Source organism: Oryzias melastigma, linkage group LG15, assembly GCF_002922805.2.
Source record: "Oryzias melastigma strain HK-1 linkage group LG15, ASM292280v2, whole genome shotgun sequence".
Taxonomy (NCBI): domain Eukaryota; kingdom Metazoa; phylum Chordata; class Actinopteri; order Beloniformes; family Adrianichthyidae; genus Oryzias; species Oryzias melastigma.
In genome coordinates this window covers 8,349,244-8,369,418 of record NC_050526.1, presented here as the reverse complement: position 1 = coordinate 8,369,418, position 20,175 = coordinate 8,349,244, and the positions used below count along the sequence as shown (strand labels likewise).

General features: G+C 39.3%; 1 protein-coding gene across 1 annotated transcript in view; it reads right to left on the bottom strand.

Annotated features, from left to right (window-relative positions):
- Positions 1–20,175, bottom strand: part of LOC112161972 (adhesion G protein-coupled receptor A3) — a 212,821-nt gene that overhangs the window by 39,903 nt on the left and 152,743 nt on the right. Inside the window, exon 15 of the mRNA XM_024297552.2 lies at positions 438–565. Within this exon, the coding sequence (XP_024153320.1) occupies positions 438–565 (128 nt within the window). The remainder of the gene's footprint in view (positions 1–437; positions 566–20,175) is intronic.

Here is a 20,175-nt window from a genome sequence, read left to right as displayed (position 1 = left end):
CTTTAACCACACCAGTATCAGATAGAGCTAAGGGGACAAGACAGATGCAATGGTGCAAATCCAAACGTGCTTCATGCGGCGTTGGCCGTCTTTCTTCATAACAGGAGAACAACAAAAAATGGCCCCTAAGTTCCAGAGGTGGCTCATATTATTGTCATGTCGCCTCGAAACATTTGGCTTTATAAAGCACAAATCTTCACATATTTATATCCTCTTAGTCAGATTACTTACTCGACATCAGTTTAAATACCTGGAGTCACACCACATTATGTCAGGGATCAGAGACAGAACAGACAAAAACAGGCAAGACACCAAGAGACAGCGTCCAGATGTGAAGCAGAAGGTAAGGACTGATTTAAAATCAAGAGGCACCAGACTGAAGAGGATTAAAGTTTGAGTGGAAAATGCAGTGAAATCAATTTGTGATTTCCTCTTACCTGTGGTGCACTATGTACGTGATGATGGAGGCAAAGAGGCAGAGCAACATGACGGCCGTGCAGGCATACACCACCGGGTGCAGAAACTCCCCAGGGTAGGGGGGGAATGACAGCACCTTCTTCAGATCCTGAGATGCCAAAAGAGAAACAAAATCAGATATTAGAAATAAGTACCCCAAAACACTCAATGATAGAAATTGTCTGCAATGTGTTTCTGAAAATCAGCCCTTAGATGGAAATAATGAGCCTTCAATGTGTGAAGCCACAATAAACTGAGCAGATCAGATCTGCTCGCAAAATACAAAAGAATCTTAAGGAAATGTGCCAGAGCTGGAAATCTAATCACATCACCATAAGAGAGTAACAAGGCTGTCAGTGCCACAGTCTTCCCGGTGCATTTACAGTTTTGCATTTCAGGCATTTAGGAAAAGCAACTGAAAGTAACAATAGCACAAGCTTCCAAGTCCATCAGGATTTAAAGCAATCCAAAAATAGAGTTCCTGCTCAGTGGAATTAAAAAAAAAGAAATGTATTGCTTTTGTTATACTAAATTTCCTGTAAATGTCAAAATGAGTTGCTCTGTAATAATCTACGGTACATAAAGTTAATTGAGAATCTCCCGTGGCATCAGCCTCCCATTCTGCAACAGAAACAGTGAAGTCAGCCTACTTTAATTCAGCAGTTTATCTGAAGGACACAGGCTTGCTGTACACTAAACATGAATTCATTGCGTTCCCTCCCCGAGCACTGGAGCTCAGAGGCTCCGTGGTGCTCTGTGGTGCTCTGCAGGTGCAATGCCAAAAGTCATGCCATGATTTAAAGGGCCGTCATGACGGTGTCGCTAAATAAAGTGCACCTTATCTCCATAACCCCGCCAGCTCAAAGCCAGTCGGTGTCTGAGAGGCTGATCCACACGCTGTCAGGATCTGTCATTGTCTCTCGTCTCACCCAGCGGGATATTCTGCTGCCGTGTTTGTCGAAGGGCTGATGAGTCTGTCTGCAACTAGGAGGGGTCGTGACCTGAAACTGAGCATTTAAAAGCACAGTTGTAAAGTAGCTTTGTGTGCCGAATCGTAAAGACACGGGAGAGAGGTCTGCAGTGGAAGAGGTGCTCTGTCAAGCCCTTCACTGAGTGTAACAGAGAGTGTGCAACAGCTGAAGAACGGTACTACTTCAGTGTAGGATGAGTTCAAATCAAAATTAAAGAATCAGACTGAAAAACCTGCATTGAAACCTAAAACTGCACATCTCTTTTGATGCGTCTCCATTTTGACCAAATGTCATTTCTCCTCTACAAGACTGTCAGCACTTATGAAGATTACAATGAAAGTATTTCCTCATGTCTCTTACAACTCGATTACATTACATTACATTAAATATTTGTAGAATGTGCACTCACAGCACAGTTTACCATTATATAGGTTTTAATTGAACGTTCCTGGAAAACGTGTCATCATGGAGACACCATATGTTTCTATGAAATCTTAATGGCATTTCCTGCATTAATGCTTCCAGCTATGAAGTTAATTAACAAAATGACAAATTAACTGTGTCAAGAGCTGTGATCCCAGATGCCAACAAGCTCAAGGAGCTTAATGCCCCCCCCCCCCCTTTTTTTTTTTTTTTTTTTCTAAATTGCTTTTAAGAAGTGCTTTCAATGTGGATTTATATTGTGGAGCTGAGAAAATGTTTCAAAACACATTTCCCTTCCTTACAAACTGTTTAATCTAGTCAGTTCAATTCATTGGTTTATTGAAGGGAAGATTGAGAACTCTGTTGTCCTCAATGTGGCACTAACAACAGTTTTACATTTCTCATGAATATGTGACAGATCATGATGAAGAAAACTAGATTAGCATTTTTTGTGATAATGTTAGTGTGGAAGTGATCATGAAAAATGAGACAGTGTGTTTAAAATGCTGAAGCAATTAGCTTAATGCTAACGTAGCTGAAAAGCAGATGTTTGCTACAGCAAGGAAGGAAAGGCTTGCTAAAAATACTGAGGTAATTGTAATATTGCTAAAGCAATTAAAGCATTGAAGATTCCTTAAAGCAAAAATGTGTAAAAAAAATTGAAGTCTTTAAAGCATGAAAAGAACTTGAAAATAACAAAAAAAGATCCTAAAACGTCCCAGTTAGTTGTGAAATTAGCTTAAAACCAATGCTAAAAACAACTAAATAATGCCTAACTGTATCTATTGTTTTTAAGTAATCCATAAAAGGATGTGCATGTGAACTGGTGTGTTAAAATGAGCAACACTTAAATAGACCTAACATGTATGTATGATTAGAATAATAAAGGTCAGAAGTAGAGAAATCCAGCAACATAAACTGTATTTCTCTCAAAAGGCCTCTAGCATCCATAATCAACTTTTGGAGCTTTTAAGTGTATTATGATGCTTATTCCTCACTATAAACAACCCCAAAGCGGTATTTTGATCCATTCACACATATTGGAGAATTCCTCTAAAACCTGCACTCTCAGCACTAGGCCCTTCCCACCCACAAAAACGAGTGGTTTTTGTGAGCTTACGTCATAAAAAGAGAACCAGTCCCTTTCAGAAAGAGTCTGCACCGCCAGCACAAACACACACACTTTCTCCGCAGAGGTAGCATTGATCAGCTAGCTTCGCGAGCACAGTCGTTTAGCACCGGCTGTCTGAGCTATTTGTGTTGTAACGATAACCAAGAAACGCTCTTTTGATTTAGTGCTTAAACTTCATGCGGTAGCATCCATCAAAAAACGCTCAGGTGAGGAATCTGCACGACATTTTGGGGTGGTTCCTAAACAAATTAGAGAATGATGCAAGGGGATTTTGGGAAGGCAGCTGCAGAAAGGGAGCAGACTATTTCCTGGTGGAAAAAGACAAATCAGGAGAACTGGTCTGAACATGGATTATTGAGCAAAGACGGAAAGGTGCACATGTCTCCAGGAAAATGATTCACATGAAGGCAAAAAGGGTTTTTGATACAGAGACTCATGATGCTTCAAAGAGAAAAGAAACTTTCACAGCCAGTGTTAATCAGAGCAATGTTCACATCATTTTAGTGAATCCTAGAATGTTCATCTGGTGTTGTCCCCATTTCTTGACAGAATTTTACCACAAAATGAACCCATTAGCCAAATTTTGGGGAAAAATGCCAGTGACACTTTAGGCAGATACACAGTATGTATATCTATATTTGAAAAGAATTAGATGTTTTTCAAGTGGGAGAAAATCAGACACATTGCTGAGGCTGGCTCAAGGATGACGTCATGAAATGGGTTGTAAACACAAGGAGGGAAAGGAGGAGCGTCAGAGATTGAAGCGTGAAAAGAGTTCATAAAAGAACTCAGAAATAATGAACGAATCGTTTAAAACTCACGAGTCACTGACTCGAGAATCATGAGTCATCTCTCCCCACTGACTCATTAACTGACTCATTTCCTTCCACTACTAACAATTTACACTTGTATAAAAATATCCAGCTTATCAATGTAAAAAACGTCGCATCAGCCAATCAGAAACTCAGCTTTGGGAACGTAATGTTTTCAGTGACCAGATCAGCAGGTAAAATACCAATCCAATACGAGCGTTTTGTCCTGTCGCTCATAACTGAGCGATTAACCTCGTTTCCAGCTGAATCATATGAGTGATGATTCATAAGTCATGACTCAGAGCTCACCAGATATCCGAACAGCGCCTCGCTTTGAGCTGAATTATGAGTCAGGACTCATGACTGACCGGATCACTGAAGGAGCAGCCTATGAGTCAGGACTCAGAGCTCACTGAAGAGCACTCGTTTCAGACTGAATCATGAGTCACAACTCATAACTCTGACCAATCGCTGAGCAGTTTGTCTCGTTTGGAGGTGAATTGTTCGAGAGAATAACTCAGCAGCTCAGCCTCGCTTCGAGCTTGTAGGAATCCATGGAGCTGCAGCTTTAGCTTATCTTATCTTATCTTATCTTATCTTATCTTAGCTTAGCTTAGCTTAGCTTTAGCTTATCAGCCTGTTTTACCAGGAGGGGCTGCTTCCTCTGCTCAACTGCTGCTTTTCTCTGATTGTCTGCCACCATATTATTAAACTTGTCTTGCAAGCAAATTAAAGAAAATTGATCATATCCACCACTTTTTAAAACATAAACTAACCTTGGTATCCAGTATGCTAATTTCATTGCTCCAATAATATAATAAAAGTATAAAACTCATAGAAACTCAGTTGATTTCTGCCTTTTATTTAGATTATAAGAATATTTTCCTTCATTTGCGTTTATATATTTTTATTTTCTTTGTCCAGAAATTGAATTTGAGTTATTAAGACATGAAAATTCACGTTTCTCATTTGAAATATTTTTTTTTTCTAAACCACAATGGAATAATTTGTTTTAATTTTTAATACCTACTTTAGGAATATGAATAATTTGGACATAACTTGTCTTACTTTGCACTCTCTGGGTAAGTGACTATATGACTCAAATCATTCGATTCACTTTTGAGAGTGACTCATTAGATCTCGAGTCAGTAAAAGGAATCAAGTTTGCCATTATTCATGTGTTTCATAGTGTGCTAAAGGTAATATATAATCGGATGGTTTACTCTGAACAGCTAAAAAACATGGTATAGGCCTTTTAAGAGCAAAGACGCTGTATTAATCTGTTCTTGTATTGAATAACATGTTGTTGCTAAACTCATCAGAAGTGCATAAATTTAACTCTTGTAAAGTGAGCTGCAAATCTCAAACAAACCTGTGGCTCTGTGGCAAAGTTCACTGCCTTAAAAAAATGCCCAGCCAGCCATGTTCACGTTTGTTTCCTTTTGACGGGATGTATTTTATGGAGATCAGAACCTTTTGGAAGATTTATAAGAGTGATTTTTCTAATACAATTATATGAAGGTAAAGAAATTTGAGTATTTTTTCTTTTAACATTTAGCATATTTCTAACTTGTATAATTTTGACAAAATATATATTTTATGGGGGCTGCACGGTGGTGCAGTGGTTAGCGCTCTTGCCTCACAGCGAGAAGGGTCCGGTTCGAATCCCAGCTGGGGGATTTGGGACCTTTCTGTGTGGAGTTTGCATGTTCTCCCCGTGCATGCGTGGGTTTTCACCGGGGACTCCGGCTTCCTCCCACCGTCCAAAAACATGCTTCATAGGTTCATTGGTGACTCTAAATTGCCCCTAGGTGTGTCTGTGAGAGTGGATGTGTGTGTGATTGAGGGCCTGTGACAGACTGGCGACCTGTCCAGGGTGTACCCCGCCTTCGCCCTTCAGTGGCCGGGATAGGCTCCGGCACCCCCGCGACCCCGAAAGGGACGAAGCGGTCAAGAAGATGGATGGATGGATATATTTTATGGAGAGTAAAATATTGAAAGTTATTTAAGATTTAAGTTGATTTTTTCTGGGAATAATATTCTTGCCTGTTTTTACTCATATTTGTGTTAAGAGTTTGGTTTTTAAAGTTTTAAAGATTTAGTTTTAGTGTGTTTGGTAAATGTTTATCCTGTTCGGCCCTTAACCGGAGGCGTGTTTTGGATTTTGTGATTGAGTCTGACACCCCTGCTTAAAAGGAATCCCAACCCTTTGGACAACAACGTCTGCTGGTTTCATGTCTTCAGAGTCAAGTTTGTTTTCAAAATCATAACTAAAAGACAAGATTTGCAAAGAAAAGTTGAGAAAAGTTAGTCTCTGACTTGGAGTTTTAGCGAAAAAGTGTTTGCTCATTTCAGTTGAAAATGGGGAATTTGAAAGTTCATTTTTAACTAAGTTTAAAAAGAGTCTTGGTCTAATACTTGAAAAATGAAAGAGATATGAAATTGAAACTTTCAAGCACCAATTTCCTGAAAGAGCTGAATGTTTTGATAGTCGAATGGTTAAACTGGTGAAAGGGTTGAAGAGTTATGGACCTCCAAAAAACACAGGGAAAGTGTAAAAAGACTCCTTCAAAGAATTCACACAGTTATTGGAAGGAACATTTTTTCACCTTTAAAGTCAACCATGTAAAGTGCAAATAAACATCTCAGCTAAGTGATAAAAGATGTGTTCTGTTTGTCGTTTAGTGTTAAGTATATTTTGGCAGACTTCACAGTGTTATTAAAGCAGTTTGTTGTCTATCAGAGTAATGAGACTGCAAGCTATAAAACTAAACATAAAGCTGAAAGATGTTCATCAAGGCTGTAAAGCAGAGTCTTCATCAGGACGGTTTGACAGTGGAGGACAAGATAAGCCATCTATTTATTCTATTGCTAAAAGTGAAATATGAATAGAAGCATTATTATTTCCAGAGGAACAATTCATTTTAAACTCTATCAGAGGATTATTCATCTTGATATGTGCTGTTTAACTGCGCAGACATACGTGACATTACAGCTTGTAATTCAGAGAAATTGAATTAGAGCCAAACAATAAGCAGAGATTTAGACCACAAAATGAAATTGAGATCAACTGAACATAGTATATAGATTAATGCACATAATATATGGGTAATGATATAATCCATCCAGCTGTATTTATGTCTTACAGTTTACTGTGAAATGCACTTGAGTAGCAATCAGAGAAAATTCTGTAGGATATTATAGAACTGGTACTAGGATTGTTTGAAAGCAGAAGGGCCAGATGTTGGGCTGAAAACAAATGAATTATGTTACTTGAAAAGCATAGTCTAGAAACAAATATGTAAAAAACTTTTACAGGATTTTACATTTTTTCAAGTGTAACAATGTGATTCGAAAAGATTTATGACAGTAAACATTTGGTTTTCGTCTGATAAAACTAAATGAACTCTGATGCTAGAAATGAACTAAAGCAGCTTGGGAAAATTAACAGCTGCTGCTGGAGATACCAGTAGAGTGTATATGAGAACTGGACTGAGCTAGTGTGATGTCACCCATGGTAAATACTTCTGGCTCCAACCAAATCAACTCAAGTTATTCATGTTTTTTTTTGGCATACTGCCACATTGGAGCAGCAGATGCCATTAGTAAGCACTGCAGTGATGGTCTGAATTGGTCTCAGTCGACATTTCTATGCGACCACTCTCTCCAATAAGAAGAGAGCCTGTTGGAAGGCCACGCCCCTTCCACTTAAAAGTGGACCCGGGAAGATCAAGAATACTTATTCTGACAAATAGAATGACTGAGTAAAGGCAGTTTATTTCTATATAGAAGTCTATGGGATTTTGGCTTCTTGGAACCAGCAGGTACTTCCTGTTTGGAACACCAGAAGGGAGGAGTCACTTAGTCCAGTTCTCTTATACAGTAAATGTGAGACACAGTTAAAAGTAATACGTATATCCAGAAAACACGAAGCGAAAATCATTTACTAAAGTTAAACAGGAAGTAACACTAAAAAACAATTTAAACAAAATACAGATTTTTATGAACCACAAGTGGAAGTCCAAGATAATGAAAAAAAAACATACATGATGATAGGACGTCACAAAAGATCCCCAAAAACGAAAATAAAAAAGACAAAACTAAGCATAAAGGATTAAATGAATTTGGAGAATTTTTTTAAGTAAACATGTCTTCATGGCTGGTTGACAAACATGGCAAAGGACAGCAGCTCCACATTAAACAGCTTTAAGTTTATGGACAGAAGTTCATTGAGTTCAAAGAACACATTGTCATGTTTGCTGAGCAGTGCTGGAACAGCCCTGACGACTGACTTCAATCTTCCCTAAAACAGGTTGTGCTGAGCGAGCTCTATTCAATGTCACCTTTCAGAGTGTAACACATGAGTAAAAAGCACTACTCTCACATAGTACACAAACTGCAGTCTAGAATACATTTGTAAGAATTAATAATTCATAATTCAACAGATTCTGCTCTGATACTTTTCCCAGTGAGGTCAAAACCAAAGTAATGGGCAGTCCACATGCTGGGATTTGTAGCATTTTTACTTCAGAACAGTAATTCCATCCATCCATATTCTAAAACCGCTTTATCCCTTGAGGAGTCATGGGGTTGCTGCAGCCTAACCCAGCTGGGTGAAGGCAGGAGACACACCCATACACGCACATCCACACCCAGGGACAATTTAGAGTAACCAATTCATCTATAAAGCATGTTTTAGGACTATGGGAAGAAGCTGGATTCCCCAGATAAAACTCACACATGAACAGGGAGAACATGCAAACTCCACACAGAAAGGTCACAGCCAGGACTTGAACAGTGGCCTTCCTGCTGTGAGGCAAGAGCGCAAACCATAGCGCCTCTAGCAGCCCACAGTAATTCCAATGAGTCATATTTACTGTTATAAAATATGGAACTGATAAAAAGCCTGACTAAGAGCAGGTTCTTGAACAATAACCTAACTAACCTGACATTGTTGCTTCCCCCAATGTAAAAACAAGCAGGAAAGCTCTGACTCATTGAGAGAATTCTCATACAGAGGAAATATTGAATACTTATTTACTCCTTGAGACAATCTAGTTTGCTGTACTTTTCTGACTGTCATTATTCCATGTGCTGAAATAACATTGTGAGATGGCAATCTAAAAACAAGTTTTTACCAACAAAAAGTAATAAAGAGTTTGCTGAGTAAACAAACATCTCTGAAAAGTTTTTATTACAAAGCTTCAAATGAAACCTGACAGTCACATTTGTTCATGTTGTTTTTGACCTCCATGCAGTTTAACTGATATCAGATGTGAAAAACAAAAAACTTTATCTTTAAAGTTTCACTCCATTCACATTTTGATGCATTTTCAGCATGTTCTCAGTGATCTCTTTATCATAATTCTGCTGTTTTTAGACAAAATCAAACAAAACAAGTGTTTTTTTTAGGATATAGTTTCTGCAGAGCAGAAGAAGTTCATTAGACATTCACCCCTTGAGTTACATATAGAGGAGACTGTTGGCATGGAGTAAGCCCGCCCCCACTTCCCATCTGTTTACATGCTCTCCTACTAGCATACAGCCCCTCACAACCCCAACCTAACAGTACCGGTCCAAAAAAAATGACAAGCAATACTGGAGCTATCCAGGTGTACAGTTAGGATCCAGATTCCAGCTCAGACAAGGACAACAAAGACATTCATGGATTTATTCATTTGTACGTAAGTGGATGCATCAGAATGGAGCGGAGCAGGGAGCTAGTGGCCCAAAGACTGTAGCACCAATGCCACTTCTTTAGGGTTTTTCCAACAACTTTTTTTCGTCTGGTCCTGACTCACAACAATTTGGATTAAGAAATACTAAGAAGTACCATGTTAATTTTTTTATATATATATATATATATTCTCCCTTCTGAGAAAAATTATACAAAAACATGTTACAAAAACACAATTTTCATTGCAGTGGGTCTATAAGCTTGGATTTAAAGTTGGCTCATAATAACTAAGACTGAGACAAAAAAAAAAAAAACATTTTCAGAAGTTAGAAGAAATGTGAAATAGACCCTTGAACTGCTGCTCTGTGACACAAAAGCATTTTATAGGGGAGCAGCATAGTTTGAAAGCTATAGAGGACAAAGCTGGGCTAGAAGATGCACACTCAGCAGAACCTTCTTCTGCACAAATAAAAGTAGAAAAAAAAGCTCAGTGCAGGCGGATGAGCTGGAGGTGATAGAAAACAGTGGGGGAAGAAAAGAGGCGTGAGCTGAGGCTGTCTGTTTCAGCAGAAGGTTCAGCCCAGAGGGAAACGGAGGCAGATGAAAGGCTGCCCCAAACAAATTGTTTGCTGTCTCTTAGAAATCGTGTTTATGCCGCTGGTGTGAAGTGAGGCAAACTTCAGAACCACACTCAGAAGAGAAGGACGCCCAATATACATACCAAGCAATGACCTCAGGTGTAATAGTTTGCTACCTTTGCAGAAAGATGTTATCAGTTACTTAGTTCCTCACACAGCCAGTTGTCCTGGATCTCAGCCTCAGGCTTTCTGTGGACTATGTTCAAGTTAGCTATAGATTTGTCTGTTCGTGCAACAGTGGCAGACAGCGAAGTTACGGTTCCCTTGTTGACCTGCTGTCAGATTGACTGATCGGCATAGCTTAGAGCATGCTCTGAACATCTCCTCCCTCTTGTCCTGTTTCTAGAAACTGATCTCTGCTGGGGACAACAGAAGCCACCTGTGGTTCCTCCACCTGGGCTGTGATCACTATCTTATTACAACAAAGTACTTTATTACTGTCCGTGAGACGGGAAACACAAGCGACTCTGCGACAGCAGTTCAATACAAGACTGCCTTATCACCAAAAAGGATCATTTAACTTAGCCTTTTCCACATTATCACTGGAATATTTGCTTTAAATAAATGACTACTTTAATCTGAGCTCCTCCATTCCCATGCCTAAATCAGATTAATACAGTCAATTACACTCAATCCATAATCTCACAAGAAAACTATGAAACCAGCTACACAAATGTTTAACATCCCCAGTCAAAGAGAATTTATAGGCTCAGTGACTTGATAGAAATGAAGAGCATATCAAAAAAAGTAATACCCAATGCAAAGATTCTTGCTACTTTAAAGTCAAAATGTAAAATCTATTAGCCAATATGTGAGATGCACCCTTGGAAATGTCCCCCCTCTTTTGTCATAATTACTTGGGAATACAGTCTTAGAAATATGAAGAAGAAGTGAAGTAAGAGCAAAAAACAAAATTAAACCCTCCACTGAATTGCCTACAGCTCTCAGCTTCCAGCCTCATCCAGCCTTGTATTTCATCATCCTCGAGTGGCTGTGTCAGTGCAAAAGCGCAAGCGAGAGTACAAATCAGACATGCTGTGGCTGACGGAGAGAGGGAGGCGGGGCTGAAAAACACCTGACTTGACTGTCAGAAAAGCAGCCATGCATCATTAACACAGGTCATCGGTGTCTGATGTACCCTGTGGACTCCCATTGCCACTGCCTGCCTGCCCATTGCTGATGGTTTAGTGCCGGAGCTAAACTTGTCCAGTATCAAACATCAATACACGTCAATAAAATCAAAAAGCAATACAAACGTATGAGGTGCTATGGCTCAAACAATGAAGCCCCACTAAAATATGATTCAGAGACATTTCTTTCCTGCTGAATGCATTTCTTCAAACCTTAAATCATTTTATTAGCTTTAATTTCTCTGGTGCTGCATATTAGAGGTGTTAAATTTAGCTTACGGCCATTGAAGTTTCTATAGGTAAGTTATTCTAGGTGCAGATCTGTGCAGATTCCTAAAGCGTGACCATCAAATGAAAAGGTCGTATGCACTGTTCAACCTTGCAAACTGAGAACAAGATCATAATTCACTGTGGGCAAACCCCCTAAACAGCCGGAACAAAGACACACGACTGCTCCAGACTGCTAGGCTGAAAGAATCAATACTAACAAATGCAAAGGGAGAGGACTCCGATTGAACGTAGTGTAGACACGTTGCAATGACAATACAAAGATTGCTTCTTTTGGCCTTAAGTTTTTCCAGGGGAAAATATACACAACCTAATTTTACAGTCATACATTTGAATCTGCTGTGACCCTTTGAGGTTTCATAACAGATCTATGCAGTTTTACCTCATGTTGGATGTCTTATCATGTAAAACTCCATAAATTACTCATTTCAGGAGTGAGTTCCAAACAGGGAAGTGATAGATTGACGTAGTGTCAGTCTTCACAGTCAGTGTAAGTCCATGAAATCAAAGTAAGACCTCTTAGACCTCTCTGACACCTCTTTCAGGCAAAATCATGCAGTGGGTTATTTTCTTAACGGTACAATAGTGAAAATGCTGTCAGGGGATAAAAATCAGCTAAAAGTCAGGGACATCAATACATCCCATTCTCATTCCCCAACCAGGAACAGGTTGATGAAGCCCAAGCCTTTTTGTGACTGAAGTTGGATTTTTTTTAAACTATTGCATGCAAAATACTTAACCAATTGCATGCTAGGAAGAGCGCCTACATCTTCTTTAAACTAAGCACTACACTTGAGGTTAGAATTTCAATTGTTCCTTGGCAAAATGAGTCAGGGTGAAAGGAAGGAAGGGTTATTCTTCCCTTCAAAAGGAGCTTTATAAAGGAGTTGACTCAAAGCAAAGGAGTTAAGAGAATGCCCATTATCCAAATTTGAAAGTTACACCAGTAGTTGTTTAGACTCAATCTTCTGTTACACTAATTTTTTAAAGACGTTTAGGTTTGTTAGCATTTTCATTACAGCATTGTTCATAATCTGTCTGAGACATTAACGTATTTAAAATCCACGCAAACGTTTACACACCTAATTTCTCTAAGGATTATTCAAAAGATAATGTTTAAAAAAGCATAATATACATTAAGACACTGAAAAAGTTACCATTCATTCTGAGACTTCTTTGCCTTTAGGCTGCTCCTTTGGGCTCACCACAGCAAATTATCTGCCTCTTTCTAACCCACTCCTTCGCATCCCGTATGATCAACAACTACCTTCATGTCCTCCTTTTCTACTTCTATGAACTCCCTCAAAATGTGTGCAAAGTTCAGCATTGTAGACTTGACTTGACCTACATGTAACTCTGGAACGAGTAAAAGGTTACAATGATCTGGGAACAGTGGTGCGACCAGGAGAATCTTAGATACGTGTTGGAACAGGTGAGCACCATGTTCTTAAAGAGTAAACCAAACAGGACAGCGGGAGGCTGACTCCACCCATTGCTGAAATGTGAAAATCTAGTCAGTGGGGTGGGGCTAAGGAACAGGACTGTCACCATTACTGGAGCTTCAGGGCGGCCATGTGATTCCCGCCCATGTGTCGAAGAGACACTGAACCCCACATTGCCTCTGGTGGGAGGTTGGTCCCAGTGTTCAGCAGTGGAGCCGCCATCAGTGTGTGAATGTGTGAATGGGTCTGTGACTGTGAAGCATTTTGGGCCTTCGAGGAGGTAGTGAAGCGCTATACAAGTATACACCATTTACCATCATGACGTGGGACTTCTGAAATGACATGGGACTTCCATGGTTTGACCAATCACAAAATTGGCATGAAGCCCAATGAGGCAAATTTACTTTGTGATATTGGGCTATATAAATAAAATTGAATTGAATTGAATTGAATTCAACTGTATAACCTCATTTCAACCTGCAGGGGCAGCACACAGACAGTTTTAGACCATTATTTTTTGAATTATACAAGTTTGTTTTAAATTGTCAAAAAATTTCAGGGACCAATAGATGGCACTTTTAAAGCTTTTTAAAGCTTTAAATTAACATTTGTTTAATTGATTCATCTAGCTTGCGTTGTTGGAAGTGTTGGGACAGCTGAGTTTTCATACTGAGATCAATAGTTTTATTCCAATCTACTCTGTTTTTGTCTACTCAAAGGCACTTTTAAGTGCTGCAATCGGTTTGGATTATTTTAAGAGCAACCTGAGCACAGAGACGTGAAAAAAAAACTGACATTAACTCGGAAACAAACTCCCGTTTCTGTTGTTTACTGTTAAAACGTGGATGAGTCATGGCTTGCTCCTTGTCTTTGGTTTCTGTGTTGTTTTTATCTGAGGTGTTCTGATTAGGTTGACCTTTCTACGTTCCACATGGGACAGCCTCAGTTTGTTGTCAGAGTATAAGGAAATGATTTCTCTCTTTAGTCTTATGTGTTTTCTCTGTAGAATTTTTAAGTGAGATACTGAGGACTTTTTTAGTTGCTTGTTTTTTCTTCCTGTTTTTTTCCCCACATTTGTATTGACTTTATTTGGTTGATCTATTTTCAATGTGTTCTCAGCAGTCTTTAAGTTTTGATGATGCCATTTTTAGCCAGAGTCAAAAACCATGTGTTGTTTTCTGGGACATAGTTTCTAGTAGGAAGTCCATAGAAGGACTTCATGAGAAATTCACCTTTGAGTTGTGGACAGGACTGTTGGCGAGGAGCTCTCCCCGTCACCCATAACTGAGAGCTCTATGTTTCCAGTCTGTCGCGTCATCCTTACCCTTTTACAGCACCTACCTATCATTACCAGTCCAACACAAACGGCAAGCAATACTGGAGTTATCCAGACGTACAGTTCTGATCCGGATTCCAGCTCAGACGAGGAAAACAAAGACGTTCATGGATCCATTTGTCTGCATGTGGATGATCACAATGGGGTGAAGCAGAAGGCTAGTGGCCCGCCCAACATGTGTTCTATGTAACAAATAAGGTTTTATTCAAACTGCACGTTTTTTTGTCTACTCCCGATTCACAAATATTTGAATATAGAAATACCCAAAAATGCAATTTTGAGGTTTTATTTCATATATGTCCTCTATTAGGAAAATGCAACAAGAACATGGTAAAAACCTAATTTTCACCAGAGTGCTTTAAACCTTGCCTAACCTTCTGTCGGTTGATTTAAGTTCCTCCTGCTCCTATGTTCCCTCGTGCCAGCTGTCAACTAGATTATGGTGTTGAAGAGCATTAAAAGAACAAATGAATCGCTGAATAAAGTAGGGATGTAAAATATATTAGATGCTTATGGAACAATCTATCAGGCTGTGAGAGTAACAGCAGTATCAGTTAGATATGTAAAAAATAGATATATATCAAAAGTTGATCGAGTAACTGCAGTATTTTTTGAAAACCACAGATATGTTGGTTAAAAGGTATAAAATCAATCAAGAAGTAAATAATCGATTTCTGTTGTTTTTTACCGTCTTTGTCTTTTTGTCAGACTGTAACGTATTGCTAAAAATGTTGTTGAATTCTTTATGTATCGATTCGTGGACCATGTATCGAGATGCGTACAGGATTGGAGAGGGAGAGATACACACCACTAGAGTAAAGGATATTTGCCTTTTTATCTATTTTCTTCTGTCAAAAGATAGTTTGCAGTTTTAAAAAAACACAAAACTAATGAGCAATACAATAAATTATTGAGTCTCTGATTTTTTTAAGTTGACATGTTGAAAATGCAAAAAGAAATGACAGCTCTGTTTAACATACCGGTATATATTGATCTCTGCTCTGAGAAATGAATCTCAGCAGGCAGCAGATTCCAAAACCTGACTTTCAGTTTCATGCATACTTAGGTTTAGGCCACAAGCCTCCCTCTCAATCACTGTGGGCAAACCTTCGATCATCTGAGTCTGAGAACATAAATCAATAAAAATACATCTTAGAGAAGATTGCTTTAGAATGTGGGGCCAAAGGACTGGGCAGAGACTCCCCATCTGCTGTATGATCTTTGTGCATTTGTATGAGGGAGAGCAAGTAGGTGTTGTCTGACAGCGGTGACTCATCTCCAGCAACCACTACATGCTAGAGTTTGCTGAATGGATGGCTCTCTGTTTGCACACACACGCGCGCCTGTATTCAAAGGCACACAACTGACATAAGGTTGAATTTGAGCGCACACATGCCAGGAACACCTCTGCCTTCTTACACGCACTGCTCATGCGTTCTGATTTGGCAGGCCGCATATAGAGTGGGGAGCAGCAGTGTACTACTGTTGACACATGAAGACTGAAAACGTGCCATCTTTCTTTCTTAACAATAGATGGAACCAGGGGGCCTGAAAGTTGTGCTTTACATTTAAAGATGACTTTGCAAAGAGGACTGTGAGAGCACAACCATAGAAACAGCCTCTCCTCCAGAAGGCTGCTGTCTGCCTGTGAGCTTTCAGTCGGTAAGCTGGCTTTACTTTGGCCTGTGTGGCTCTCAGAACAGCAAAGCAGTTCATTAACAAAAGACACACATCTGTTGCTGTCCACACGTAGCAACATGAGAAGCAGCCATGAAATTCTGGGCACTTCAATCACTACAGCCATCCACACAAAAACAACTTTGCTGTTGCTACTTCTGTGATTTGTAAGGCTGTCAAAAAGCAGGAAGAAGATGTTTCATGAGGTATCACGACATAACCCCCTGTGGATGGCAAAACACTGATGGAGAGACAAAGAGACTGAGACGGACAGACAGAGAAGGACTAACAGGTAAATCATTATCTCCTCAGACTATGAAAGTGCTGCATGTTTGTCACTTTCTTGATCTTTTTCCAATTCCCTCTATCCCACCACAGCAGAGCAATTTTCTCTAGTTCTGACCACAGCATTTTGCTATCTGACAGTCCTGTTACCTGTGTCATTTGGACCGAGTAAAGTCCTCATCTGCCCTTTCCAGTGTTTGCATCACCTTGAATCCATTTAAAAACAGAGTCACAACAGTGAAAGAGAAGGGAATTCCAGCGTTCAGATTAGCTTTCCCTCCTGATCTCAGAGCACACTGCTCACCCACTGACACCAGGGTTTTCAAGCATTTTTGAGTAAGTTTGGAAGAAATACAAAAGTCATTTTAAAGGATTAAGAATTCACTTTGACAGATAACCCTGTTCACTCTTTCAGTTTTAAAACAAAAAGAGTGTCAACCCAGCGCAAAAGTGCCTTATCAGTCAAAAAAGCTATTCATCAATAATATAAGCATAATATAGGCTGAAAATATAAAAGTTTGCTTTCTCCTACTTCTACTTGGACATATCTAGCTAGAGATCTTTGTTTTTCGTCCTCTTTAGTATATTTTTTTTGATTGCTTGAAATAAATCAAGTTCAGAGTTGCGATTTTGGTGTAGAGCCAGTCAGTTGGCAGACTGCAGCTTCAAACGATGATTATCAGGTATAGTCACCGTGCAATCTTCCAGGACTTGCGGTGAATCATCGCGAGACCCCCCCCCCGCGGCCGGTGACGCGGGGCTGCGCGATGTAACCAAACCCAGCAGGAGTTACATCATTCGTCGGGGAAAAGTAATTTGACATGACCAAATTGACAGAAAAAGCAAAATTTTTCAAATTTTTAAATCAACTTTGAAAGCTCACTCTAAATGTTAATCCTAAATGTGTTCTGGACTATTCTGGGCACATTTGGCAAACTGTCCTTTGTTTCTGAACACTTCTAAAGGGCCTGCATGATTCCAAACACCAAATGTGCTACGACATGTCAACACAGGACTCGTTAGATTTATTTAATGAACATAGACTATGTATTAAAATTAGCTATCATCTGGATCTAGTTGATGATGATTTTCAAATCAATTTTCCACACAGAGATATAAACCAAAGTGAGAATTGTTGTTCCCTAAGAGAGCCTCAGAATGTCTTTGAGTTGTTCTGTATGGCTCTCTAGCATGTTCTACCTCAAGGCAGAAAAAAAATGAAATTACTCTGTCAGCTAAAGTGATTTCCCAGATATCAGCAGAAAATGTTTGATGAAAAACACAGCAAAATCACAGAAACTGGTGGAGTCATATTTAATGGATTTGTCAGCAGCTGCACAGTACGCTGAGAAAACATCTTTTATTAAAGAGTCTTTTGCTCCATACTGTAGTAGTTTAATTTACTTTGTGGTTTTATGCTGAGCAAAGTGTGACATGACTGATGTTGTAACACTAGCATGTTGCATACTGGCACCTGTGGTGATCACCCCAGATCTCTACATGCCAGAATCCACTAAACAGCACTTTGGCACACAACTTAAAGCTGGCTTTGGTACGGCTCATTTAAGCAGCATCATGAAATGGAGCAATCACAGTAGACTAATGAGCCCGACTTTGGGCTAAAACTACAATATAGATTGACTGGTGTAAATAACTGCTCTGTTTGGGACTGGCAGAACCAATGACCTTGAAGCGACACTCCACTCAGGAAATAAAGGGCTCTGGAAGATTGGCAAATACAACAAGATTTGGAAGAAAACTGACAGCTGAGCATTCATGGGTTTATATTGAGAAAGAATTCTAAAGAAAAAAAAAAAAAAACAACATTTAAAATTTCATGGGTTCACACCAGGAAGATGCCACAGCAGGAGAGATGTAATCTCTCTGTCTGCCAGGAGATGTAATCTCTCCTGGCAGACATGTAAGAAGGCAGCAACAGTTTTGGAGAATCTGAAGAATTGTTAGGAAGTTTGATGAACATCCAGCTGATGGGAGAGTCCCAAGTATATCAATTTTAAATGGCTGCATCTGAAAGGAAGTACTGGATTACACCTTTAAACAAAAAGAAACACTGCGTCCTGCACACTATTAAAACTTGCAAGAAAAAGGATGTATTGGTGCTTTTATCCAATTGTGTTTATTAAACAAAGATTTGAATGATTTTGACAATGTTATACACTATTAGAGTGGCTCCTAATTCTGTCACACATAGAGATAGCAAAGGGTGAATAAATGGATGGATGGATGGATGATCATAACTTCTGAAATGAGCACAACAATATAAATCAATGTCACTGTTTTTTGTTCTTGTAATCTAGAGTCCAGTGTTGTTCACCTTTTGGCTAATTCCATCAGGGGTCGCCACAGCGAATCAGCTTCCACTGATTCACACAGGTGGTTTTGGCTGAGAATTTTATGGCAGATAGAACAAAAAAATACAACAAACAGATGATGTGTATTAATGTCCCCAAAACTAGTTTGCAATTGTAGCAGCTTTTAAGTTTGATTAGACTCAATACATATATGTACTGTAGCTAAGTTTATCAAAATAATATTGAAAATTAATACAGCAGTCCCTGTAAATCACAAGAATTACGTTCCAAAAATAACCCTCAATAGCTGAAATCTGTAAAGTAGTCATCTTTATTTTTACGATTATTATTTAGGTATTAAGGCTGTAAAACCTTTCAATGCACTCTTACTTTTCTCAGACATTAATATTTTCACACTTTTCTCTCTTGTTTAAACTCTTAAAGTTTAAACCTTTGTAAAATAAATAAATCATTACAAATAAAAAAGTGCATTGTTTAGAAGAGCAGGGCCTCAAGGGCCGGCTTCCTGCTGGTTTTCCCGAAACTCTGATTTATCAGCTTCTGATTACCTGGTGTTTGGTCAATAAGAAGCTTCAATGACAGGTTGGCTGGAAAACATGTGGAAAACTGGCAATCGAGGACTGACTTTGGACACCCCTGATTTGGAGTGAAAACAAAGATTTGCTAGCGACTGAAGACATCTGCAAACTTAAAGCATTCGGAAGAGGAGACAATATTGACAATAGTTTACATTCATTCTGGATGCAGAATAAAATGCAATGCAAATACTACTAATAAAATAAAATAAAGCAAAAACTTGCAAAATTGCATCGAAAAATCTGCGTGGCTGCCTAAGGTGAAAGACCACTGTACTCAGAGTAAGATCTATCAGGTCAAAGGCTGCCTGAGTTCAGACTGGAGGCAATATGAAGGTCATAGGTGAGTTTAAGCCTATAACAGTGCAGCTTTAGCTCCAGTGTTGACACCATACAACGGTGACTCGTCCACCGTTTACTCAGTTAACGTGATTCCGGCGGACTCTCTGGCGGAAAACAGCAGCCTTGAGCTGATGGAAAGTTGTTGTTAACATGCAAAGGCCCTTTTCTACTCATCAGAATCTGCTGATAAATTACCCAAATGGTCAAAATACTGTGGTGATTCAATATCATTTAGATGTCACCAGCGGCATCTTTGATGTTAAAGGGGCTCTACCATGATTTTCTTAAGCCTTTCAGAGTGAACTTTATCCATATACATGATCATATATTACATTTGGAGCACTAAGAAACAAAGTATTAATGAAATAATAGTTATATTTCATGATTATTTTGCTACCCGGAAGTAAACGACTCGATTCCTGAAGCTCCGCCTACCGCTGCGTGTGGCTGCACTGTCCCTGGAGTCCACTTCATGACGTCATCCCAGAGAAATCCGTGTGTCTGTATTTCTCCCATCAAAATAATCCAAACTTCTTCAAAGATGGATGAACATATGATATATCAACCTTTAGTAGGCTCGGCCATGGCTTCACCGCTTCACAACACACACCCGACTTGTGCACGGCTGTGCCCCACCGGAGGTTGAGGGTGGGGTGTG